This window comes from Balaenoptera acutorostrata, chromosome 1 (assembly GCF_949987535.1).
Source record: "Balaenoptera acutorostrata chromosome 1, mBalAcu1.1, whole genome shotgun sequence".
Taxonomy (NCBI): domain Eukaryota; kingdom Metazoa; phylum Chordata; class Mammalia; order Artiodactyla; family Balaenopteridae; genus Balaenoptera; species Balaenoptera acutorostrata.
In genome coordinates, this window is record NC_080064.1 from 119,163,810 (window position 1) to 119,187,746 (window position 23,937).

The window sequence follows — 23,937 nt, forward strand, 5'->3', positions numbered from 1 at the left end:
CTCGTTTAAATAATTCTCCCTAGTTCAACCAGACTTACTGTTTCTGACAGCTTGAGCACTGTTCCTGAGATCTGTCAGTACCTCCTGAAGGTGTTTACACTGTAGCTGAGATTGGGCATAAACTCAAATGTTGTGGCCTACTAGATCTCACCATGAAATATCTGAAGTCTCTCACACCCCAAATTTCCACCTAAAAGGATTAGAACAAACAAACTTGAACTCCAAATGGGAACTAGGTGGAGCTTGATCTAAGAGAAATTACCAGAGATACTGGAGAGCAGCTGGAGAGGTAGCAAACTAAAGTGGCTCTGTAGGAACCTTTACCTTCATCTAGGAGCCAACCCGGGAATCTTCAGTGGCTGTTTTCACATCACACCTCATTGGCAATACAGGCTATACCTTGGAGAGATTGCAGGTTTGCTTCCAGACCACTGCAATAAAGCCAATATTGCAATAAAACGAGTCACACAAATTTTTCGGTTTCCCAGCACGTATGAAAAGCTATGTTTACACTATACCACAGTCTATGAAGGGTGCAACAGCACCATGTCTATAAAACAATATACACACCTTAATTTACGATGATCTTATTGCTGAAAATACCAAAACAATTTAAATAGTAACATCAAAGATCACTGATCACAGGTCACTATAACAGATATAATAATAATGAAAAAGTTCAAAATATTATGAGAATTACCAATGTGTCACTTTGTGACACAGAGACACAGTGAGCCAAAAGCAGTTGGGAAAAATGGTACCAATAGACTCATTCAACAAGGGTTGCCACAAACCTTCAATTTGTAAAAACTGCAATATCTGCAAAGCGCAGTTAGCACAATAAAATAAGATATGCCTGACCTGTCCAATGACAAAACTAAAACAATTTAGTTACAAGATTGATATCCTTTATTCAAGGGAAAACAAGCCATGGATTGAGGTAGTACAGTTCCTCATAAGCCGTGGAGAACTCTTCCCAAGGGATTTGGGCAAGACCAAGTTTTATAGAGCTTTAGAAGAGGCAATGTGGAGACAGGGCATGACTGGCTAGGAGGTTGGGAATTTCCTTATATGACTAACAGGTCCTGATTTCTAGAGTAAAGTAAGCTAAATAAAGCTGAGTTGGAGGATTGTGATTGGTGTATGTTACATCCCTGGACAGGTTTTTCCTGTTAAGTGCAGGCTGACTTAGGTTTGGATTTGTGATGTGGTCTGGTCCACTGGGGTGGCTCCAATGTGTGGGTCCCATTATATAAATTAACCTTTAAAGTGTTGATGTCAGCTCACTGAAGTCTTTTCAGTGGTTAAAGAAATTTTTTCACCTAAAAATCAGATAAGGGCTGGAGGTAGATTGGGGGTGGGAGGTGGGGTAGAACGGGACCAATAGAAAAGCCTTGGCCAAAGGAGTGGGGCTGTTGAGGTTTCTGAAGACCACAAAGTGTAAGAACAGGTTTCACAATGTCATTTCCTTGAATATTACAGCTTGCTTCCTGAGAGACCTTTTGGGAGAGAGGCCCCAGCAAAGGGGCCAATGACAAAAACAACACTTCTTTTCACTTCCTCTTTTGGACTCCAGAATTTGTCTGTTCTCTGGGGTGGAATCTGTCAAGCCTCGAGAGAAGTCTGTGTCTGCCGTGCTGGGCTGTCAGAGCCAACCTGCTCTCTCCAGGAGGTGATGGGGATCCCCTCATTCCTAGCCCTCCCTGCTGCCAGGAGTGACCGAGCTGACTGCACATCCTGCCATCCTTTGGGCCACATGCTACTGTGGACGGCTCTGCTATTCCTGGGTGAGACAGGGTCCCAGGAGGGGCAGTGGAGCAGGGACAGAGGCAGGCATGCTTTTCTAACTCAGCTGCTGTCACCTCAGTTGGGGCTGAGCTTTGGGCAAGAATGAGGGCTGGTGCGGGAAGCACGTCAGGAAAGTCAGGAGGGTGAAGGCAGGCTGATGAAAATCAGATTCTGACAACCTTGCTGGCCTTGGCAAATTATGAAATTGGCAGAGGTTTTTTTTTTTTTTTTTGGCTGAGTTGGATCTTTCTTGCTGCACGCGGGCTTTCTCTAGTTGTGGAGAGTGGGGGCTACTCTTCGTTGTGGTACATAGGCTTCTCATTGCGGTGGCTTCTCTTGTTGCAGAGCATGGGCTCTAGGCGCGCGGGCTCAGTAGTTGTGGCGCACGGGCTTAGTTGTTCCGTGGCATGTGGGATCTTTCCGGATCAGGGCTCGAAATCGTGTCCCCTGCATTGGCAGGTGGATCCTTATCCACTACGCCACCAGGGAAGCCCAGAAGAATTCATTTTTTTAAAGTCTTTTGCCCAATTTCACTGGGCACCGAGGTCCCTGGTGCTCTGCCACCCCCCAGAGCAGAGCCAGCTGCGAAAAAAGTCTAGTGACCTAGACTTGAAGGACTAATGAGTGGCCAAGGTGTTTACCTTCCTTAGAAATTTGTGTTTCACTGGGACCATATCTTAGGCGGGAGGGCTAATGCTGTCTTCGGCCAATAGGAGGTGGGGGGAAGCAATAAAACACATGGTTGGGGGCAGTGGCTGTTCTCTGTGCCCCTGAAACCACTTCAGGCAGCAGAAGCGTATTCTCTTTATGTGAAAGGAGATTCCCCTGGGAAAAAGCACAGGAGGGTCTGGGTTATCCAGGGAAAGGGGATCAGAGAATACATAAGCCAGGCAATTCTACAATCAGTTGTGGGACCAGAGGAATCATGCATGCCTCCTTGCACTGCAGAGAGAAGTGAAGAAAAGACCAAGCGCAGCAGGGCAAATTTACTAAAGTGTCAGAATGGCAATTTAGTCTTTCTGAATATGGAGACAGTAAATTTATAGAGATACCAATCTGGCCCCTGTGTGGTAATTTCGTTAACACACAGCTGAACAAGTAAAGACATGGAAACCCACGTGAACATAATGCAGACAGAGACCGTCAAGAGAGTTAAGGGGATTTGCAAGGAGGTGATTATTTATAATGATGAATCATCATATCTAAACACCAGGCTGATCTTTGCTTTCTCTTTTACAGCTCCTGTTGTTGGGAAACCTGGTAACTGCTCACCACATCCTCTCCCTCCCCCAGCTACCCTCTGTCTCTGCTCCCTGCACCCTGTCTGGAGGTGCTCTGGGTGCACCAGCAACCCGGGACCGAGGTAGAGCCAGGAAAGAGTAATTGCTCCCACAAGATGCCCTGCCCCACCCCCTGCTGTGTCCTCCCCTTTCCTTCCTCCCAGGGAAGCCGGGGATGGACAGCCACAGGGCACAGGTGCCTCAGCCCTTATGCTTCTGTTATGGTGAGGCCTCACAGATTCTGTCACAGAATATAACTGTCCTCTGTCTCAGTTGCCTTCCTCTTTCCAAACTAAATCACAAGCCCAGGCCATTTTAGTTTCAGTTGCATACAAAATCACATGATCTGCTTATGTTAGCCCCATAACATATCTGACACGTTAGTTAATTTGCTCTGCTGCTGTTGTATTTTCCTCACTTTATGTCTGCATTGATAAATCTTTTACTTTTCATGTATCTGAAGGCTTCAGGGCCTGTTCCCTGGACACAAATAGGAGATACCACCGGTTGCAGCTTGGTGGGATGAACACTGCTGGGCACTGCTTTCTCTGCACCACTAACCTCTCCACCTCCCAGGACTGGTAGTGGGGTGGGGCTCTACCTGGGCCACTGAACGCCGGGCTCCCTAGACTGGCCTGCCAGCCTTTCGCCTCTTTTTCTTCTGAGGCCACAGAGACTCCTCTGTGCTTGGGTGTCAGGACAGGTCTATTCTAAAGGATAAAGAATGGGGACTTCCCTGGTGGTCCAGTGGTAAAGAATCTGCCTTACAATGCAGGGGACTCAGGTTCGATCCCTGGTCAGGGAAATAGGCCCGTGCCTCAACTAGAGTCCGCGGGCCACAAAGTACAGAGCCCACATGCCCTGGAGCCTGCGCGTCGCAACTAGAGAAAAGAAGACCCACACGCCAAAACTAGAAAGAAGCCCGTGCACCACAAGGAAAGATCCCGCACCGCAATGAAGATCCCTCATGCCGCAACTAAGATCCGACACAGCCAATAAATAAATAAATAAATACAACTTTTTTGTTATTCTGACTTCTTCCATTCTTTTTTTTTTTAATGTATTTATTTCTTTTTATTTAGAAATAAATACATCTTTAAAAAAAACAGAATGGAAGAAGTTAGAACAGAAACGTGATGTCTGACTCTCAGCCTGGCACTTCCATCAGATGTCCCCATTTGTCTTCTTCCAGCTGTGGAGAGAGTTTATCCACTAGTGTCCAAATGCCTCAGCTTACAGGGGAGGAAAGTGATTCCCCAAACGATGTATGTGTAGTATGTGTGTGTGTGTGTGTGTGTGTGTGTGTGTGTGTTTAGCCTCTCTCTCCCATTCCCCTACCTCTTGTCCTCTCCCCTAAGTAGGAGCCAAGCTCCCTGAGAGAACCTGGGTTCCTGGGGGCCCCTGTGTGGGCTGCATGAGTTGCAGGAATTGCCTTTAGTTGCAGAACAGTTCTGCGTTGGGTTCCTCTCTTGATGTCTCCAGCATGGCCACAGTTTTCCATCACCTGCGATTTGGGGTCTGCTTAGGCCCTTGGGGTCCCTTTCCTCATGCTGCCTTCTCTCTCTGCCCCTCAGCAGGTCTCCCGAAGGCTGTGGTGAACATTCAGCCTGCGTGGATCAATGTGCTCAAGGAGGATGACGTGACGCTGATGTGTCAGGGGACCAACTTGTATGACGGCAACCTCACCCTGTGGTTCCATGATGGGAGCTCCATCCAGAGCCAGAACCAGCCCAGCTATAGCTTTAAGGCCAGCAGCAATGACAGCGGAGACTACAGGTGTCAGAGAGAGCAGACCAGCCTCAGCGACCCTGTGCATCTGGATGTGATTTCCGGTCAGTGGAGGAAGGCCTGGGAGAGTCTGGGACCACAAGGATAGAAGGAATCTGCTTATATGGCAGAGGTTTTTCAGAAAGGGGAATTGCCTGCTTACTGGGAAGCATGGCTGTGAGTTGTTTGAAGGGGCTTTTGTCCACTCATTTCCCTTTTCACGCACCCCATTGCTTAGTATGTGTGGTGAGGTGGAAGTTCCTAAGAGATTTCTCAGAATATGTTGGGCTCTTTTGTCTCGGTGCTGATTGAGCAAGAAGGTGACAAGGCCACTGACAGGCAGCTGGGTATGAGAGAAGCAGAAGGAAATCCCTAATTCACAGAAATCCTTCCATTTTTATGGCAGAGTCGAATGCCCAGACAGACCACAACTGAATCCTAGCCCTGGAAATTACTAGCCATGTAAACATGATAATTTCATTTACCTTTGAGCTTCAGTTTCCTCATCTGCTCAGTGGAGATACTACTGCCTCCCCCATCAGGTTCCGGTGAGAATCAGCATTTCCCTGGCCCCCTGCCCTCTGTGCAACTTGAGGTGAAAGTTGTGTCTTAACCACCTTTTATATCCAGCCCCAGGCACAGGACAGGGCTTAATAAATGTTTGCTGAACCGATCAATGATCCTCCAAAGCTCCTGGCAAGAAATACGTTCTCCATAGAGAAAAGCTGCAGTGTGATTATGATGAATATTGTCATTGCTATTCTTCACTTAGTCCCCTTCCCTCACCCAATTCTCAAATTCTCCTCAAAGGTATCTAGGCCCGGTGGGCCTGCAGCTCCAGGCCTGCAGTCTCTACCCTCTGTGCTCAGCAGGAAAAGACAGTCCTGGAGGGAAGCCCCAGAGGCCTGGCAGGGCCTCAACCTCAGTGCTCCTGCCTCTCTAGGAAGGGGTGGAGGTGAGGGATCCCTCCCCCGAGACTGAGCAGGGGCGTTGACAAGGAACCCTGGCCCATGAGGTGGACACCGCCCTGAAGGACCTAGGTGAAGAGCTAGCTGTGAAGGCCTGGAGCCAGAGCACCAGCCATGGGGACCCTGAGCCACTGTCATGGAGACTAGAGCCAACAGAACGCCGACTGCACCGATGGGAGTCCGTACTCAGGTGGTGGCGCTCGTTCCCAGACAGCTCAGGGCCACGGTCTGAACAGCAGGCAGAGCAGGCACTGCAGGGGCAGCTCCGTGGGCCTCAGGATCTCCACCAGTTCGTGTCCAGCAGCAGCTCAGCAGGCCCAGCTGCACAGCCTGGCTGCCATCTAGTGGCCGCAACTGCTGCTAGTCAGCAGGCCAGCTCCCCCAGACACCAGCACAACGCAGCAGCTGAGCGCCACCCCAGCCTCAGTCAATCTGGCCACTGCATCAGCCTCCCAGCTCACCAGCCAATCCCGGAGTGAGCTCTCCCAGTGTTACCACTGTGACCCAATCTGTGCTACTGGGGAACGCCACCTCCTCCCCCTCAACCTGTCCCAGGCCCAGATGCATCTAAGACCACAGCTGGGAAACCTATTCCAGGTAAACCAGACCTTGGCCCAGAATGTGCCTCTAGCTTCTCAACGCATCCTGATGCCTGTTAGGGCAGTGGCAGTCGTCCAGCAGGAGGGGCTGTCTGCTCAGGCTGCTGGAGTCCACATAGATGCAGTTCAGGTAAAGAACTTGGCACTGAGGGACAACAGGCTCAGCCCAAAGCTCCACCCAGAACGCTATTGCCCTGTTTCTCTAGCCTCCCCTAGGCCTCTAGCCAGGCCCTAGCTGTGGCTCAGGCTCCCTCTAGGGCCTCAAGCCAGTTCTTTAGCCTTAGTGCAGCTGGTGGGGGCAGTGGGAATAGCATGCTAAGGTACATGGGTCCAGGCGGAAGTGGCCACCCACCTGGGCCTTTGGGTCAGTGGCCCTCCTCAGGAATAGGTTGTGCTTGGAGCTATCCCAGGAAAGGCACAGCAGTGGTGGAGCCCTTGCCTGCATCCCAAACAGTGACTGATCCAGGGCAGCTAGTGCAGTGGCCAAGAAGACAGAAGCAGGTGGGAGTGGTCAGCAAGACAGGACAGCTTCACCTGCTCCCGGCCAGACTCTCATTAGCTCAGTCACCACACACAGATCCAGCCCCATTCACTGATTTAGCAACAGCAACAGATCCAGCTCTTGGAGAAACAGGTGGTGATGAGGCAGCAGATTGTTATCTACCACTGGCAACAGCTTGAGCACCGTCAGCCCCGGTACCCCTCCCCACAGCTACACCTCTCCAGCTGGTCCAGCAGCAGCCACAAGTCTCACTGCCCCTCAGCCACCACAGTCCAGGTCCCTGTTGTCTTCTGCATGCAGTCCGTGCACCTGCCAGGCAAACCCAGACGTTGGCTGCCAAATGCAAAGAGGAGGGCGATGGTGTGTCCACATTGGGTTCCGTGCTCCTGCCAGGGCTTCTCCAGTAGTAGAGAGCCCCGAGGCCACGGAGGAGGAGAGCAGGCTTGGAGAAGAAGCTGAACTAGTGACCAGTGGGAATGCTAATTCACCAAGCAGTGAATTAGCAGCCGTGGCCCCTGCCCATCAGCACCTCCTCCTACACTAGCCATGGGGTCCAGATAAATGGTGACTCAAACAAACCTCCACAAGCCATTGTGAAGCCCCAGATGCTCACCCATGTGATTGAGGGCTTTGGTATCCAGGACGGAGCAGAACCTGTCCCAGTGTGGTGTTCTCCATTACTGAAAAGCCACTACAGACTGGCCTCCCGACAGGGCTGAATGAGAATCAGTCAGGTGGCCCCTGGGGAGGGGACAGCCCATCTGCTGAGTAGTCAAGAAGACAAATCTCCTGAAGTTCCAGCACTGTGGGGAGTACAGTCCTGGAGAACAGTTTTGTGACTCCAAGAGTTTCTGCTCCATGACTTGTGCTAAAAGGTACAGTGTGAACTGTAGCTGCCAGTTCTGGTTGAAGAGGAGAAACATGAAAGAGTTTCAGGAAGCCCACTATGCTTGTGTTCACCAGTGCGGACCCAGCTGCAGCTCCTCTGCCATCACCCATGCTAAGATCCAGGGCAAGTGCCACAGGGGTCAAGAGGACTCTAGCTGGGGTTCAGAGAATTCCAGTCATGGTAAAGGACTCTCTCCAATGTCCCTGGGCCTTTATCGGTGAGAGCTGGACATGGGGAATGTGACCCAGGGAACCTCCATACAGCTGTGCCTACACCAGGATTCATGGCATCAACCCTGTGTTCCTGTCCAGTAATCTTAGCCACTGGAGTGCAGAGGAGGTATGTGAGTTTACTGCTTCTCTACTAGGCTTCCAGGAGATCGCAGAGGAGTTTTGTTCCCAGAGATGGATGGAAAGGCCCTTTTTTAACTTAAAGAACACCTCGTGAGTGCCGTGAACATGAAGCTGGGCCCTGCCCTCAAGATCTGCACCAAGAAATTGTCCTCGAGGAGACCTGAGGTGGCCCTCTTGCACAAAGCAGCCTAAGGCTGGCACTTCCACTGTCCAGGTTACAACCTGGTACCAGGAGAGACTTGGCCGAGCAGAAAGTGCTGTTCATATGATGTGCACCTTCAGTAGAGGGGATTACCCAGACAGGGAGGAGAAGTGCAAGAATTGGTTGCTGGTGCTGCATGGAAGCAGCTTTGACATTTTCTCTGGGTTCTACTTCATTTAAAAAAATCTTCACAATTCTCAGCATTCCCACCTACCCCAATCCAACCGTTATAAAAGAGGCAGTCTAGGGAACCAGGACTGCTCACCTAATCCTGGAGTGGAATGTCTAGCCAGGGCCTGAGTTCCTCAAGAGGAGGAATACACAGGATGGTATGGGAGGAAATGGGTGGCACGCAGGGGTGCCTCCCCAGTGGGAGAGGTGGGGTTTTCTAGCTTGTGTGACCCAAGTCGCAAGATCTGGTGCTCCCCACCTTCCCTCTGGATTGTCCCACTGTAGCCGTGGCCCAGAGTTTTCTCTTCATTGTCACTCCCTCCCTCAGTATTGAACATTTTCACCTGCATTTGTGGCAGGCTCAGCAGCCAGTGTAGAGACTTTTTTGGCATCATTCCGATCTGCTGAAGGGGCTAAGCGTGGTTGACTAGCACACGTGTGGCTGTTGTCGTTTCTTTCTCACGTCCCGGCTCCCTTCCAACATATCTATTGTTTTCTACCCTTTCTTTCCAATTCCAACTCTACTCTGTTTTATAGCTTTAGGAAAAAGGAGTGCGTGGGCTGAGGTCAGATTATAAGTACCCACCTTAGCCTCTATTCCCTATACGACAAAGAAATTAAATATCTCTTTCCTCAGTAAAAGGATGAAAATCGGAGGAAAAGAGTACACAGCAGGCTAATGGCCCACCCATGTCACTGCTGCCTTTAGACAAAGTCCCCGCTGAAGTGAAATTCCACATTTACTAACATGCACCAAATAAGCTAATATTTGTTAGATGTCCGTGACTTTCCCCAAAGACACTTGACTCTGTTGTGTCCCTCTCACATGTTGTCTCCTATGTCAGACTGGATCCTTCCCTCCCTCCCTCCCTCAGGGAAGGGAGTGTACTATTGGGTCTCCTGTATCCTTCCTGCAGAGGCCTGTTGGGCAGGACAGGAACGGGAAGACAAGCATATCCTGAGTACCTCCTATGTGCCAGGAACTACCGTAGATAGCTAATGGGATTATTGTGACTATTTTCACATACGAGGAAACGGAGGCCCAGAAGACTTCAATTATTTGCCCAAGATCACAGAGCTCATACGTGATGGAGCCAGAATTACAGACCAGGGTGTCTGATTCCAAACTTAAGCTCTTCCCTCCACACACAGTGGCCCACCAGTAAGGATGGTCTGGGTCTCGGATTTGAGTCAAGACCTCCTGGGTCCTGTGGTCCCTTTGTGTCTTTCAGACTGGCTGCTGCTCCAGACCCCTAGCCTCGTGTTCCAGGAAGGGGAGCCCATCGTGCTGAGGTGCCACAGCTGGAAAAACAGCCCTCTGAATAAGGTCATATTCTTCCAGAATGGAAAATCCAAGATGTTTTCCTATCTGCGTTCCAACTTCTCTATCCCACAAGCAAACCTCAGTCACAGTGGCGAGTACCACTGCACGGGATTTATCGGGCGGGCACTGCACTCATCACAGCCTGTGACCATCACTGTCCAAGGTGGGAACCAATGCTGCTCAAGGAGCTTTACACCTTGGAAAGATAGGTAGTGAGAGGATTCCTGATCTTTTTTGTACTTCAGAACCTTTGTTCTCACGAGTATGCCTCTTTGACATCAACGGGAAGGTTCTAGCTTGACCTAATTGCTGTGTGAATTTGCAGCTCTGTTCCAGCTCATTTCTCAGGGATTATAGAAATGGGTGTCATTCATTTGGAGTTTTAACTCTTAGGGGACAGAAGCCACCTTTTCATCCTCCATATCCATCCACCAGACATTGCCACTCTCCCTCTTTTCCACCTTATTCAAACCACTTTATCATATGTCCCTCTAGGTGTCTAATGCTTGCTTGTGTCTCCCTACTGAACCTCTCAGCCTAGGCTCAAATCTTAGCTCAAAGCGGCCACGTTGGCACGAGAATCTCTCTCTACGTACAAAGAAAGAGGCTTCTGCCTGTTCTTGAGAAATTGTACATTGTGGAATCCATATCATACCCTTTCAGACAGCATCACAAGCTATTTATGCCAGACTAATGTTGGTTAGTGAATACCCAGTCCTGGGCTCAGAGGAGGTGGTGAGTGAAGATCTGTTGATGTGGTCTGTGGATTCCCTAGTTCAATGTTTCCCAAAGGCGGTTCCCCAATCACATAACTCCTTGAGAGGCCTTTCAGAATGAAGGGTTCTGTGATCAAATTAATGCAGAACACACTACATACTCTGTTCCTCTCCTTTTATATTCATAATTCATATTAAAGGCTTCAAGAAGTCCTGTCTTAAACGGAACTTTTAAACTAAGTTTCATAAGGCATTTGCTAAACCCAAGTAACCACAAAACATTTTTCCTTTATAACGTCTATTAATGTCCTGCAGAACAGATGTGCCTGAGGTCATCCTTTGGGAAATGCTGAGCCAGTGCTTTCTTTGGAAAGGCAGAGAGATGAAGGATAGATCCTCTGAAGCCTTCCGGGGCTAGCTGTCTGCTCTGGGCCTTCGCCTAAGCCTTTGGCTTCGGTGACTTCACAAAGGCTCCTCACTGGGGACCTGAACGTTTATTCCAAATTTCTTTCTTAACAGCTGTCATTTTTTCCATCCCTCTGCCTCTCCTATTAGGTCCGGCAATTCTATTCATCGTTCCACCTTGGTATCAAATCACTTTCTGCCTGGTGATGGGGCTCCTTTTTGCAGTGGATACAGAGCTGTATTTTTCTGTGCAGAGAGACCTTCAAAGCTCAGTGGGAGACTGGAAGAACTGCAAAGTCAGATGGAGCCAAGGCCCTCAGGATAAATGACCCCTCATCCCACGGTGTAACAGCAGTGGCAGGAGACTCTCTTCAGGCCATAACTTTCCTCTTCCCCTGGCCCCACCTTGACAGCAACGTGGGCTCAGGAGCTTCCAGGGAAAGAAAAGGCCTGTGATCTCTAGAGCTAAAATCCTAATAGGCCCTACCTTCACTGATTTCCCTAAGGCCAAGGCACAGTCACAGCCCACCCAGCTCTACAAGGACTCAGAGCAAATGTGTTTTCACAGATCCTTGACAGAGGTTCCTCAAATATATGAAACCTCAGGAAATCCTGCTTCTCCTTTCAAAATAAATCCAACAATCTGAACACTTCTCAGTACTCTACTACTAGCATCTTGGTCCATGCCACCATCATCTCACGTGAATTACTGCAGCAGCCTCCTGACTGCTCTCCCTGCACTCACCCATGACACCCGACAGTCCATTCTCACCATAACAGCGAATGTGTGTTGTATCTGTCACTTCTTTTCTTGAAGCCATGCAATTGCTTCCCTCTTGCATTTAAGGTAATAGCTAAAGCCTTTGTAATGTTCTACAAGGCACTACATGATCTTGCTCCTCAGTGCCTCTCTAACCTCATCTACTGCTCTCCTTTGCTTCCTTGAACTCTTCAGTTATACTTCTGCTACAGGTTTATATGTTATTTACTGTTTCTGAAATGTTCATTCTTACAGATATCTACATCATGCTTCATCATGGTCTTTACTCAAATACCACCTTATCAGTGAGGTCTCCTTGATCATTCGGTATAACCCCACTCCTCCACCATCTCCTAATCCCGCTCTCCTGCTTTATTTTCCCCATTGTACTCATCACCAACTGGAGTACCATATGTTCACTTCTTTAATTGTTTACTGCTGTATTTTTTCCCTATTGTATGTATCACCAACTGACTACCCCCTCTCCCATTAGAATATGCTCCAGGAGAGCAGGGCCTTTGTCTGTTTTGTTCACTACCATATACTTAGAGTCAAGGTCAATGTCTGGCACTTGATAAAGCACTCAATACCTATTTGTGGAATGGGTAAATTCTTTAGCATTTGAAATTAGAGACTTTTTTTTAGGTACATCTACTGCATCTTCCCAGAAGCAGAGGTCCAATTCAATACTATCGAACACCCTATTAGATACTACCCAATATATACCACTAGTACATGCATTTCAGCTTTGACTATATTTGCCTAAACTCAGTATTATTTACTTTCACCCATCACATCTTTTAAAGTAGTATATCAGTTGGACCTACTTCCCTTTAATTGAATTGACTTCCTAAGCCTGTAGCATAGCATTGTGAAAAGCATACTGAAAAAGAGAGCCAAACAACCTGGATTTGTGTTTCATTTCTACATTTGCTAGCTGGTTTGTCTTGAAGAATTCATTTAACTACTTTATGAATTAGATTCTTCTTCTGTAAAATGGTAATATCTGTATCTCCCTCCCCAGGGATATCGTGTGAGGTTAAAGTGTAACAACATATATGGAAGCATAATGTCTTTGGAACATAATCGGCGTTTAATAAATGCTCATGGAATCTGATGTCTTTGGAGCACACTATTTGGCTGGCACTTTCTCCTTAAATAAATAAGATTGCTTTTACTATAGTAACTGAAAAAAAAGGTAAGAAGGTCTAAGTTGGAGTGGGGGTGGCCTAGAAGGTAGAACTGAGTGAGTTACATTTTTGTGGCTAGTCACATCAGAAAAAAAAAAAAAATGGGGATAATCCCATTTGACCAGCTGTAGCCAGTATATTAAGCTCAGATGCTGTAAAAATACAATCTCAGTGGCATAAAACATCAAAGGTTTATTTCTCATTCATTTTCTGCTTCCAGTCTTCCCGGAAGACTCCTCAGGAAGCTGTCTTTCATGGGATGGCTCAGGTTTATACTTCCATTTCAACACCAGCTACCACACATTGCCAAGGAAGCCAAAGAGAACAGTGGCAATTAGGATGGTAATTAAATGCCCTCTGCTCAGAAGTAACATATCACACATACTTAAATTTCATTGATCAAAACAAGTCATATGACTTGATCTCAAGAGGCATGGAATTGCAATCCCTTTCTGAGGCTAAAAGGAGGAGAATCATAAACGTTGGTGAGCATCATCAATGTCTATCACACTAACATTCTTTACTGTACCACTCTGAGGGGTAAAAATGAATAAAGTATATATGGCACTATCTGATAGACATAGCAGATCACTCCTCTTTTTCTTATTAACGGAAGCAGGATTTATTTGGGTATAGAGCAGGTACATAGTTTAGGGGAAACAGGAATCCTCTTTTGCTCCTGGATGAAATCAGAGATTTTTAAAGCTAGAAAGTGTCAGAAATGATGAAATTCAATTTTGTCATCTTAAAATTGAGAAAGGTATAGCCCAGATGGTTGAAATGACTTGTTCAAGGATGTACAGATAGTTGGTATCACAGGTCTTTATATATAGTTTTGGATCATACTATACATTTTGTTCTACAGCTTGCTTTTTGTGCTCAGTTTTGGGTCAAGAGCATCCCTCCATAATGACCTTTTAAGTCATCACTTGAATGTCTCTTCTACTTTTTTTTTTTAAATAAATTCATTTATTTATTTATTTTTGTCCGCATTGGGTCTTTGTTGTGGTGCGTGGGTTTCTCACTGCAGTGGCTTCTCTTGTTGCAGAGATCAGGCTGTAGGCGCATAGGCTTCAGTAGTTATGGCACACAGGCTTAGGATCGAACCCGTGTCCCTTGCATTTACAGGCAGATTCTCAACCACTGCGCCACCAAGGAAGTCCCTATTCTACTTTTAAAGACACTCAATCTAAGTTACTAAACATAAGTGGATATGTTTAAGTGTATGTATAAAATTTGCATTGCATAATAAGCTTCTCTATTATGAATTAAAAAATAAAGTGAATGACATTGGAAGCATGCCTGTGTGATGCTGTGTCTCGGTACAGAGGTGCTTGCTTTAGGGCTATACCTGGAACTCTTGGGGGTAGATGTGCAGGTGGGGTTTTGAGGCTGCTGAGCGCTGGGAGAGAAGGTCAGAGTAGCTTGGACAAAGCAGTCCCTGAACAGTCCAGGGCACAGACCCCAGGCCAGGCCACCTTTTCCTTTCTGAAGTGAGCACCCTTTTCTTGCAGGCCCTTGCCTAAAATGTCCTAACTTTTACACACAGGCCTGGGCAGCCTAAATACTGAAAGTGAATGAATTTAAAGCTGACAGCTTCTCTCCCTCCTGGGTTATAAAACAGGTTCCTTCCTTTTGAGGATGATTTGATTTTCCACCATGGAAGTCACCCATTGCATACGTCTTCAGACATTCCCTTTTTTCCAGTGCAGAAGTGGGACTGACAGCTGCATCCTGACTCCCTCCTCCCTCTTCAAAGGCCCTGAAGCATTCCAAAGGGTTCTGAGCCATCTGAGGAGAAAAGACCCACTTACAGAGCGAAGGTTTTTCATTCCTCTTTTTAAAAATTAGGAGTTGCCTTTGAATCGGGTGAATAATAATATATTATGTAATAGTTGAAGCTACTAGAGTTTAACATTAGAATGTATCATGTTCCCCTGGGTACTGTGCTCTTAGTATAGCGGTGACTATCCCTGTCTGTCATGCAGGAAATCAGGGTTCCTTCCCCCATGGGGAGATTATAGAGAACATTTGCTTCTCTTTCCTCCATTTCCATCCTCACGTCTCCAAAAAGTCTCCTTCTTTTGGCTTTTTGGGAGTCCACGCCAAATAGAAACACCAAAAAATTCAAATGGGATATTCTGGATTAAGGAAAGTGAGACATGGCAAAGACTCACTTTGCAAGGCCATAGCACTGAGGGGAACAAATGTGGCTTTACTGACCAGTGAACTCATCTCCTCCCCTGGCCTTCAGGGCATAGGATGGACTGCAGCCTCCAGGAATTTACTCCCCACCTGTGTTCTGGGCTCCGGCTGGGAACCCATCCAGGCCTCAGAGAAAAACGCACACTGTGCCTTTCCAACCGGCCCCTTGGGATGATGCTCCTTGGAGACACTGGCCCAGGGAGGAGGTTCAACCACAGGAGGGACATTTTCACCACAGTTCATCCAGCCACATGCTCCTTCCTCCTGTGCTGTGTTCTCTCCAGGGCTGGGTGGAGAAGTCATGCCTGGGTCCCCAAGCCGCAACACCAGGTTCCGGCTCCTCTCAGGAATGCGACTTGGTAAAGGAGGAAAAACCAAACGAACCCAGCCTTCAACTAACTGGTTTTGTTTATTTCAGTGTCACAAATCCTAGAATAGAAAAAGTCTTAACATATACACACTACTATATGTAAAATAGATAACTAATAAGGACCTAGGTAACTCTTCTCAGTACTCTGTAAATGACCTATATGGGAAAAGAATCTAAAAAAAGACTGGATATATGTATAAGTGATTCACTTTGCTGTACAGCGGAAACTAATATAACATTTTAAATCAACTGTACTCCAATAAAAAATTTTTTAAATTAGAATAGCCTGGAAAGGGCTTCCCTGGTGGCGCAGTGGTTGAGAATCTGCCTGCTAATGCAGGGGACACGGGTTCGAGCCCTGGTCTGGGAAGATCCCACATGCCACGGAGCAGCTGGGCCCGTGAGCCACAATTGCTGAGCCTGCGCGTCTGGAGCCTGTGCCCCGCGACGGGAGGGGTCGCGATAGAGAAAGGCCCGCGCACCGCGATGAAGAGCGGTCCCCGCACCGCGATGAAGAGTGGCCCCCGCTTGCCGCAACTGGAGAAAGCCCTCGCACGAACCGAAGACCCAATACAGCCAAAAATAATAAATAAATAAATAAATAAATAAATAAATAAATAAGAAAATCCTTTAAAAAAAAAAAAAAAAAAAAAGAATAGCCTGGAAGAAAAATAGCACAGTGCATTGGCCGGGAATCGAACCCGGGCCTCCCGCGTGGCAGGCGAGAATTCTACCACTGAACCACCAATGCCCTCTTCGTTAACACACTCTAGAGCGCCATCTCTTAAAGTCATCTCTGGCCCTAGTTTCATTCCAGAACAAAATTTGGGCCACTCCTCTTAGCCACAATTTCGAAAACACTGCCTTTAGGTTTCAAAACAACAACAACAACAACAACAACAACATAATAATAATTAAGACTTAAGAAAAAAACCTACTATTTAAACCCCTGCCTCGAGGCCATGGCTCTATTCGCATGGTGACATGCTTTCGGCTTTTCTCGAGCCGCTGGACTCTGAATAGCCCTCTTCAACCACCCAGAGGAAAAACTGTTTTCTTGAGAAGTTTTTGCTTTACCTGAATTCTGCCCCAACCGCTCGCCCTTAGAACAAGCCGGGAGAAGCTGGAACTTTCTCTGCAGCTCTGAGTCAGACGCAGCTGGGGCCGCCCCTCCTTGCACGGCCCGATCCGCCCGACCCTTCCCCCGGAGTCAGCCCGGCGCATCCTGGGCTGAGTCAGCCTGAGCGCGGGGCCGGGCGGCTCTGGGCTCGCCGCGAAAGCGCTGGAAGGTTGGCGTCGGCGGGGGCGGGGGGACGGCGGGTCTCCGGCAACCGGATAAAAAGCTCGTGGAAGCGGAGCCGAGCAGATCCGAGCTGGGCAGGCAGGAGAGTCGCACCGCTGAGCGCACCTCCACGGCTGAGCCGCTCGAAGTTCCGCAGACTCCTGCATTTGAATCCGTCTCACACTCGTCCCCAGAAGCGCGAGAAGCCACAGCCATGTCCGCTGCAAGGGAAGTGGCCATAGGCATCGACCTGGGCACCACATACTCATGCGTGGGCATGTTCCAGCAAGGCCGGGTGGAGATCCTCGCCAACGACCAGGGCAACCGCACCAGCCCCAGCTACATGGCCTTCACCGACACCGAGCGTCGGGTGGGCGATGCGGCCAAGAACCAGGCGGATCTGAACCCACACAACACCATGTTCCACGCCAAGTGACTGATCGGGCGCAAGTTCGCAGACCCCACTGTGCAGTCCGACATGAAGCACTGGCCCTTCCAGGTGGTGAGCGAGGGCGGCAAGCCCAAGGTGCACGTGTCCTACCGCGGGGAAGACGAGGCGTTCTACACCCCGAGGAGATCTCGTCCATGGTGCTGAGCAAGATGGAGACAACGGAGGCGTACCTGGGCCAGCCCCTGAGGCACGCTGCAATCACGGTGCCCGCCTACTTCAACGACTCCCAGCGTCAGGCCACCAAGGACGCGGGTGCCATCGCGGGGCTCAACGTGCTGAGGATCATCAACGAGCCCACGGCGGCTGCCATGGCCTATGGCCTGGACCGGCAGGGCGCCGGAGAGCGCAACGCGCTCATTTTCGACTTGGGTGGGGGCACCTTCCACTTGTCGGCCCTCACTATCGACGCCGGTGTCTTTGAGGTGAAGGCCACGGCTGGAGACACTCATCTGGGTGGAGAGGACTTCGACAACCGGCTGGCGAACCACTTCGTGGAGGAGTTCCGGCGGAAGCACGGGAAGGACTTGAGCAGGAACAAGCGGGCCCTGCGCAGGCTCTGCACAACCTATGAGCGCGCCAAGCGCACCCTGTCCTCCAGCACCCAGGCCGCTCTGGAGATCGATTCCCTGTTTGAGGGCGTAGACTTCTACACTTCCATCACTCGAGCCCGCTTTGAAGAACTGTGCTCGGACCTCTTCTGCAGCACCCTGGAGCCGGTGGAGAAGGCCCTAAGGGGTGCCAAGCTGGACAAGGCCCAGATCCATGACATTGTCCTAGTGGGTGGCTCTACCCGCATCCCCAAGGTACAAAAATTCCTGCAGGACCTCTTCAATGGCAGGGAGCTGAACAAGAGCATCAACACGGATGAGGCTGTGGCTTACGGGGCTGCTGTGCAGGCAGCAGTGTTGATGGGGGGACAAGTGTGAGAAGGTGCAGGAGCTCCTGCTGCTGGATGTGGCTCCCCTGTCCCTGGGGCTGGAGACAGCTGGTGGGGTGATGACTACCTGATCCAGAGGAATGCCACCATCCCAACCAAGCGGACCCAGACTTTCACTACCTATTCAGACAACCAGCCTGGGGTCCTGAACCAGGTGTATGAGGGTGAGAGGCCCATGACTAGGGACAACAACCGGCTGGGATGCTTTGAGCTCAGTGGCATCCCTCCTGCCCCACGTGGAGTCCCCCAGATCGAGGTGACTTTTGACATGGATGCCGGTGGCATCCTGAGTGTGACAGCCACTGACAGGAGCACAGGCAACGCTAACAAGATCACCATCACCGATGACAAGGGCCGGCTGAGCAAGGAGGAAGTGGAGAAGATGGTGTGCGAGGCTGAACAGGACAAGGATGTTCAGGATGAGGATGAGGCCCAGAGGGACAGGGTGGCTGCCAAAAACTCTCTGGAGGCCTGTGTCTTCCATGTGAAGAGCTCTTTGCAAGAGGAGAGACTTAGAGACAAGATTCCTGAAGAGGACAGGCGCAAAGTACAAGACAAGTGTCAGGAAGTCCTTGCTTGGCTGGAGCACAGCCAGTTGGCAGAGAAAGAGGAATCTGAGCATCAGAAGAGGGAGCTGGAGCATGTCTGTCGCCCCATCTTCTCCAGGCTCTACGGAAGCCTGGTGTCCCTGGCGGTAGCAGTTGTGGAGCTCAAGCCCGACAGGGAGCCCCCAGTACTGGCCCTGTCACTGAGGAAGTCAATTAAATGGCCCCTCCTGGCAAGGCAGCTGTGACTGGAAGGGCTGGGCTTGTGGACTTTCTAGACTGTCTACTATGATCCTGCCTATCTTGAGGGGTGGGAGTGGAGGAGAATCTTGCCCCCAAACAGGGAGTTTTTTTGGTCCGTATGTTTTATAACTGAGGTATTTGCCAGTTGACTTTTAAAAAATCTTCTCCTACTTCAAACAAGCAGAAGTAATCATTATGAACATTTGTGTGGCACTTTATCACTGCTTTTATCTACATTTAATGTATTTTGTTACTTGCATGTATGGATTTTGTTATGTGAAATAAGAGAGCTAAATAAACTTTTAAAGTTTCTTCTTAGTTTTCATTCTATCCAATTAAGTAGATGAAGGGGCAGGGCTATCAGAAGCAGAAAATGTTGGGGTGGGTGCTGAAGGAGGGATGGGAAGAAAATTCATGAGGCTGTGTGCATGATTTCTATAAGGGAAAACAAGATAAGAGGAAGAGGTTGAGGCAGGCACATTGAGATAGTATTGAAATGAGGTCAGACAGGAGAGAATTGTGACACTGTGTTAAAAGAGGGAGGGAAGTGGAGCTGGAAAAGCAGAGAATGAAGAGAAACTTAAGCCCTAGCAAGACCCTAAAATAAAAATTCTGTATTAGGAGCCCAGTTTAGTTTGTCAGTCTGTGTGTCCTAACACACTGCCAAAGAGTTTATATGCTAATTATCTGCCTCTAATAATGTGACCTTATTCATTGTTCATTAGAGAGCAGACCCCAAGTCTTGGACTCTGGGGAATATGTTAGACTAAGAGGGTAAGTCTAGTGGTGTAATTAAAGTTATTATTATCTTATCTATGTGAGAGAAATAGCATGGCCCCATCTGCTTTCTGCTGATGAGCCCTAGGATGATGATGATGATGACAATGGCAATTGTGTAGCAAAATGGCTATATTGGAACCAGAAGGCTTAGGTTTTCAGTGCTGTTACTTTATCTACTCTGCAAGTTAAACTCTCTGAGCTTCAGTTTTCCCTTGTATATAATGGGGATGATGATGAAATAGTACCTCAGAATTGTTATAAGGGTACAATTAACTAAATATGAGAGGAGTGAAGAAGAATGTTAGGCATATAGTATATGAGCAACAAATATTAGCTATCACTAATTATTATTAATTGATTGTCAACTATGTATCAGGTACTTGATTATACAATGTAATCATCACAGCAACATCACAGTGTATTATCTCTTTTGAAGGTGAGGATCTGGAGGTTAAAAGACATTAAACGATTACTCAAGGTCCGTAGCTATTAAGTCGGGGAAAGGGGGTGGTGGGGAGAGTTGGAATTAAGAACACTGTCCTGCCTGATTCTAGAGCCCGTACATTGTCACCTCACAAACAGGCCATAACTCCACGTATTACCAGATCTTCACCCAGATGTTGTGAAATTGTACGTATTATTCCTTTAGAACACAGTTGGATGCTGAGCCCTGAGAGAAAAAGTATACTTTATTGTATATTTACATTATCCATTAAGTGAATATGTGTTTTTTATAGCAAGTGACTGAACCTGGGAAATATCCTAAGGCTCAACTCTATTGCCAGTTAAATGACATATAAGAGAAGGATAAATTTGTGTAAGTTACTTCCCAATCAGCCCAATCCACACTGTACCTCTCCTGTGTGCAAAGAGAGATTTATTTTTATCTCAGAAAAGAAGGCGGCCTTGGTTAGAGCAATGCTACGTTATATTTAGCTAAGGGTGATTTCTTGCAGGTGGAGAGGAGGTTGCAGTAACAACCCATTTGTCTCCTGGTTGTCATTTCACATTTTTAACTGCTTTTCCCTGCGCCTGGCCCAAGTCCTATGCCAGCTGGCTTCACATTGAAGCAACCTGCAAAAAAGAGATGATGTCACATACACATTCTGTATTATACTTTCCCTCTCCTGAATTTCCTTCCAGCTTCCAACATTGACCACCCCAAACTGCTTGTAACTTCTCAAGCAGAATGATGGCACCTACAGGGTTTAGACAGTTTCCTAGCATTTCAACAATCTCTCTCTCTCTCGTTAAAAACACACACAGTATATAAGACGGAGAATTTCATTGTGCTTAGTTGTCAAAACACCTCAGATCTTCTCATTCGGATGGTATCTATTTTTCTACAGAGGCATTTAAACAAACTAACCATTTCATCTACTTTTAAATGACTGTTGATGTTTTAGATTCTTTGGGGATTGTTTCCTGTTAATAGGCATCTAAATGTCATTGTATTGTGTGTGTATATATATATAGTCTTAGTTCGATTACTGTAATCACAACTATGCGTGATTACAAAAAAAATATTAGAAAAAATTAAATATTTGTTCCCCAAAATATTAGAACAAATTAAATCAAAATATATGCCCATTATTAAAAAATCAAATCTTGCTACAATCCTTCTAATGAAAAACCAGCAGTCCTGGGAATTCCCTGGTAGTCCAGTTGTCAGGATTCTGCGCTTTCACTGCCATGGTCGGGGTTCAATCCTTGGTAAGGGAACCAAGATCCCACAAGCCTCATGGGGTGGGCAAACAACAACAAGAACAAAAAAACCCCAGCAGTTTCTTGCCCCACTCCTAAGTTCTACTCCTAACAGGCAACCACTTTCAAGTTTGTTTTTTTTTAAGGCCTTTTTATTTTGCAATAATTTTAGACCAACAGAGAGTTGTAAAGATACTACAGAAAGTCACTGTATATACTTCATCCAGCTTACCCTAATGTTAAGGGGATTTCATATTTTTCCACTAATGTTCTTTTACTGTTTCAGAAGCCAATCCGGGTTAACTCGTTGCATTTAGTTATCATGTCTTCCCTACAATCTGCAACAGTTTCTTAATCTTCCGATGTTTTTCAACACCTTCACATTTTGAAGAGTACTGGTTAGGTATATTTGGTAGACTGTCTCTCAGTCTACCAAATTTGGGTTTGTCAGTTTTCTCATGATTACAGTGGGGTTTTGGGGAAGTATACCACAGGGTGAAGTGCCTGTCAGGAGGTATGTGATATCAATGTGACTTATAAATGTGGGAATCTTATAAAATGTAGATTCAGTAGGTCTGAGGTACAGCCTGAGATTTGTATTTCTAATAAGCTGCTAGGTCATCTCAATCCTCACAACAATTCTTTCTCCATTTTACTACAAGCAAACTAAGGCTCAGAAAAGTCAAATACATTTCCCAAGGTCGCAGCCTAGTAAATAACAAAGAATGTAGTTTGTCTGGCGAGCTTTCATTAACCAACCTAAGGATCCTTCCATCCTCATGCTTATGGACCTCACACATTCAGCCTCTTCGGACTGACAGTTCTTCCCTCTTCCGGAAAGCACAACAAGATTTTTCTATAAATCAGCTCCTCCCAAATTAGAGAGTGGCTTGTTTGCGGTCTTCAAGAAAAAGTTCTTGAAACAACTCCATGAGTTTACCTTTGCTCTCTAGTACTTTCCCCCGTTTGGTGTGTTGATTTCCTTCCCGGGTCTTTGAGGACCCAGCAAACATACTGAATTAGAATTGGTGGTGGCAGCTGGCCCGGCAAGATGGTGGGGAATCCGAGTCTCACCAAAGTTTGACACTGCAGTCTGAGCATGAAAAGACTCAGGTCAGTTATAGCAAGTTTAGGGATCTGGGTTGAGGGGTTTTCCTTGTTCAGGGGAGTCTTTTGTATGTACATGCAGTAAATAGGCACTGAGAAACCGGAGTCTAAAGGAAAGAAAAAAAAATTTTGTAGTTAGGGATAGATCTAAATAGATTCAGTTTCATAGTAAATGGGAAGCACAATCTTCATATGTAGATAGGCAGCATAGAAAAGTGTTTATTAATCAATACTCCTTTCTCCACGAATTCAATCCTACTTGTATGTTGGAAAAGAGTGAGTAAAATGCACGCCTTGTCAGAAGTGGGATTCGAACCCACGCCTCCAGGGGAGACTGCGACCTGAACGCAGCGCCTTAGACCGCTCGGCCATCCTGACAGCTGGGAAACTATCATTCTTATTCCCTTCTAAGATTGTCAAACAGCGCGGTAGCATGATGTTAAACTATATCAATGCTGTTTGCTGTTTATTTAAATAAACTTAGAACTCTCCCTGGACTTCTTCGCAAAACAGGAAAAATAAAACTGCCTCCGACTCCTATCTCTTACTTCTTCATCATCCTAAACTGTAAAGATCCATTTCCCCAGTGTCCCTTCGAGCGCTCCTCTCGCTCCTTCTCTCGGGGGACCGAGCCACACCAGGGTGGACCCCCTTGCTGGCCGGTCTCCCTCGAACCCTCCGCCCCAAATCGCCGGTACCGAACCCAGCACCCGGTGGATCCAGTGCTGGGGCGCGCCAAGCGGCGGAGCTGGGAGCGCGGACGACAGAAGGCGGCGGGGGAGAAAATTTCCCGGGCCGAGCGAGGCGTTCGTTGGCTTTCCCTCCGGGCTCCGCGTGTTCCAGCCCTCCGGCTCCGGGCGCCGGGTGGTCTCTGCGTTCCTGGCGCCGCGTCGTTAGTTGGCAGGGCCGACTAAGAGGAGTAAGGACGGGGTTCATTCTCACCGAGACAAGGCTTTGTGTGCTTTGGGATCTCAGATATAAAGCAATACCAAAAGCCATCTGTGACGTCATGGCCAGTAGTATACTTATATAAGTAATTCAGAGAAACTTAGGCCGGGCGCGTTGGTGGTATAGTGGTGAGCATAGCTGCCTTCCAAGCAGTTGACCCGGGTTCGATTCCCGGCCAACGCAACTGGTATCTTTTCACACTCAAGAAGTTCCTGAAAAAAGCGAGAAATAAGGCGTGCGATATACTTTTAAAGCCTGAGCGAAACTGGGAACTGAAAATAAGAACGGCAGCCAAACCTCCCTTTCTCCCCTGACCTCCTTATATACCCTGGGGGCCTCATTCTCTGACCAGCCACATTTTGGAGGGATTAGATTCTAAAGGCTTTCTTTCCTCTCTTACCTTCCCTCCTGCCTTCCTTTTTAAACTGCCAACTCGTGAGAAATCTTTGGT

General features: G+C 47.7%; 2 protein-coding genes, 3 non-coding genes and 1 pseudogene across 7 annotated transcripts; 4 read left to right on the plus strand and 2 right to left on the minus strand.

Moving 5' to 3' along the window:
- Nucleotides 1-1,568: 1,568 nt before the first annotated feature.
- On the plus strand, nt 1,569-12,928 carry LOC103009375 (low affinity immunoglobulin gamma Fc region receptor II). 3 transcript variants are annotated; one of them, XM_057547009.1, is made up of 5 exons: nt 1,569-1,787; nt 3,028-3,048; nt 4,643-4,900; nt 9,752-10,006; nt 11,115-12,928. In XM_057547009.1, the coding sequence occupies exons 1-5, from the start codon at nt 1,676-1,678 to the stop codon at nt 11,291-11,293; spliced, it is 825 nt and encodes a 274-aa protein (XP_057402992.1). In that variant the 5' UTR covers nt 1,569-1,675; the 3' UTR covers nt 11,294-12,928. The 3 variants fall into 3 exon arrangements, with proteins under 3 accessions (XP_057402992.1, XP_057403003.1, XP_057402996.1); XM_057547020.1 differs by having other exon boundaries at nt 11,219-12,928; XM_057547013.1 differs by lacking the exon at nt 3,028-3,048.
- Nucleotides 5,116-8,338, plus strand: LOC130709059 (polyhomeotic-like protein 1; annotated as a pseudogene).
- Nucleotides 12,929-16,169: 3,241 nt separating the features above from the next.
- TRNAG-GCC (transfer RNA glycine (anticodon GCC)) lies at nt 16,170-16,240 on the minus strand. Its single transcript has one exon. It is a non-coding gene; the product is annotated as a tRNA-Gly (tRNA).
- Nucleotides 16,241-16,733: 493 nt separating this feature from the next.
- On the plus strand, nt 16,734-19,265 carry HSPA6 (heat shock protein family A (Hsp70) member 6). Its single transcript, XM_028163920.2, is given in 4 exon segments — nt 16,734-17,336; nt 17,339-18,133; nt 18,135-18,222; nt 18,225-19,265. Coding segments are annotated over 4 exon segments (1,962 nt in total). The 5' UTR covers nt 16,734-16,985; the 3' UTR covers nt 18,953-19,265.
- Nucleotides 19,266-22,833: 3,568 nt separating this feature from the next.
- TRNAL-CAG (transfer RNA leucine (anticodon CAG)) lies at nt 22,834-22,916 on the minus strand. The gene has a single exon. It is a non-coding gene; the product is annotated as a tRNA-Leu (tRNA).
- Nucleotides 22,917-23,597: 681 nt separating this feature from the next.
- Nucleotides 23,598-23,669, plus strand: TRNAG-UCC (transfer RNA glycine (anticodon UCC)). Its single transcript has one exon. It is a non-coding gene; the product is annotated as a tRNA-Gly (tRNA).
- The last annotated feature ends 268 nt before the right edge of the window (nt 23,670-23,937 follow it).

Excerpts from the sequence above, each read along its gene's own strand:
- LOC103009375 (XM_057547009.1), top strand. The coding sequence starts at position 1,676 with ATGGGGATCCCCTCATTCCTAGCCCTCCCTGCTGCCAGGAGTGACCGA. Across the intron at positions 4,901-9,751 it reads GCATCTGGATGTGATTTCCG|ACTGGCTGCTGCTCCAGACC; the intron begins GTCAGTGGAGGA and ends TGTGTCTTTCAG. Across the intron at positions 10,007-11,114 it reads TGTGACCATCACTGTCCAAG|GTCCGGCAATTCTATTCATC; the intron begins GTGGGAACCAAT and ends CTCTCCTATTAG.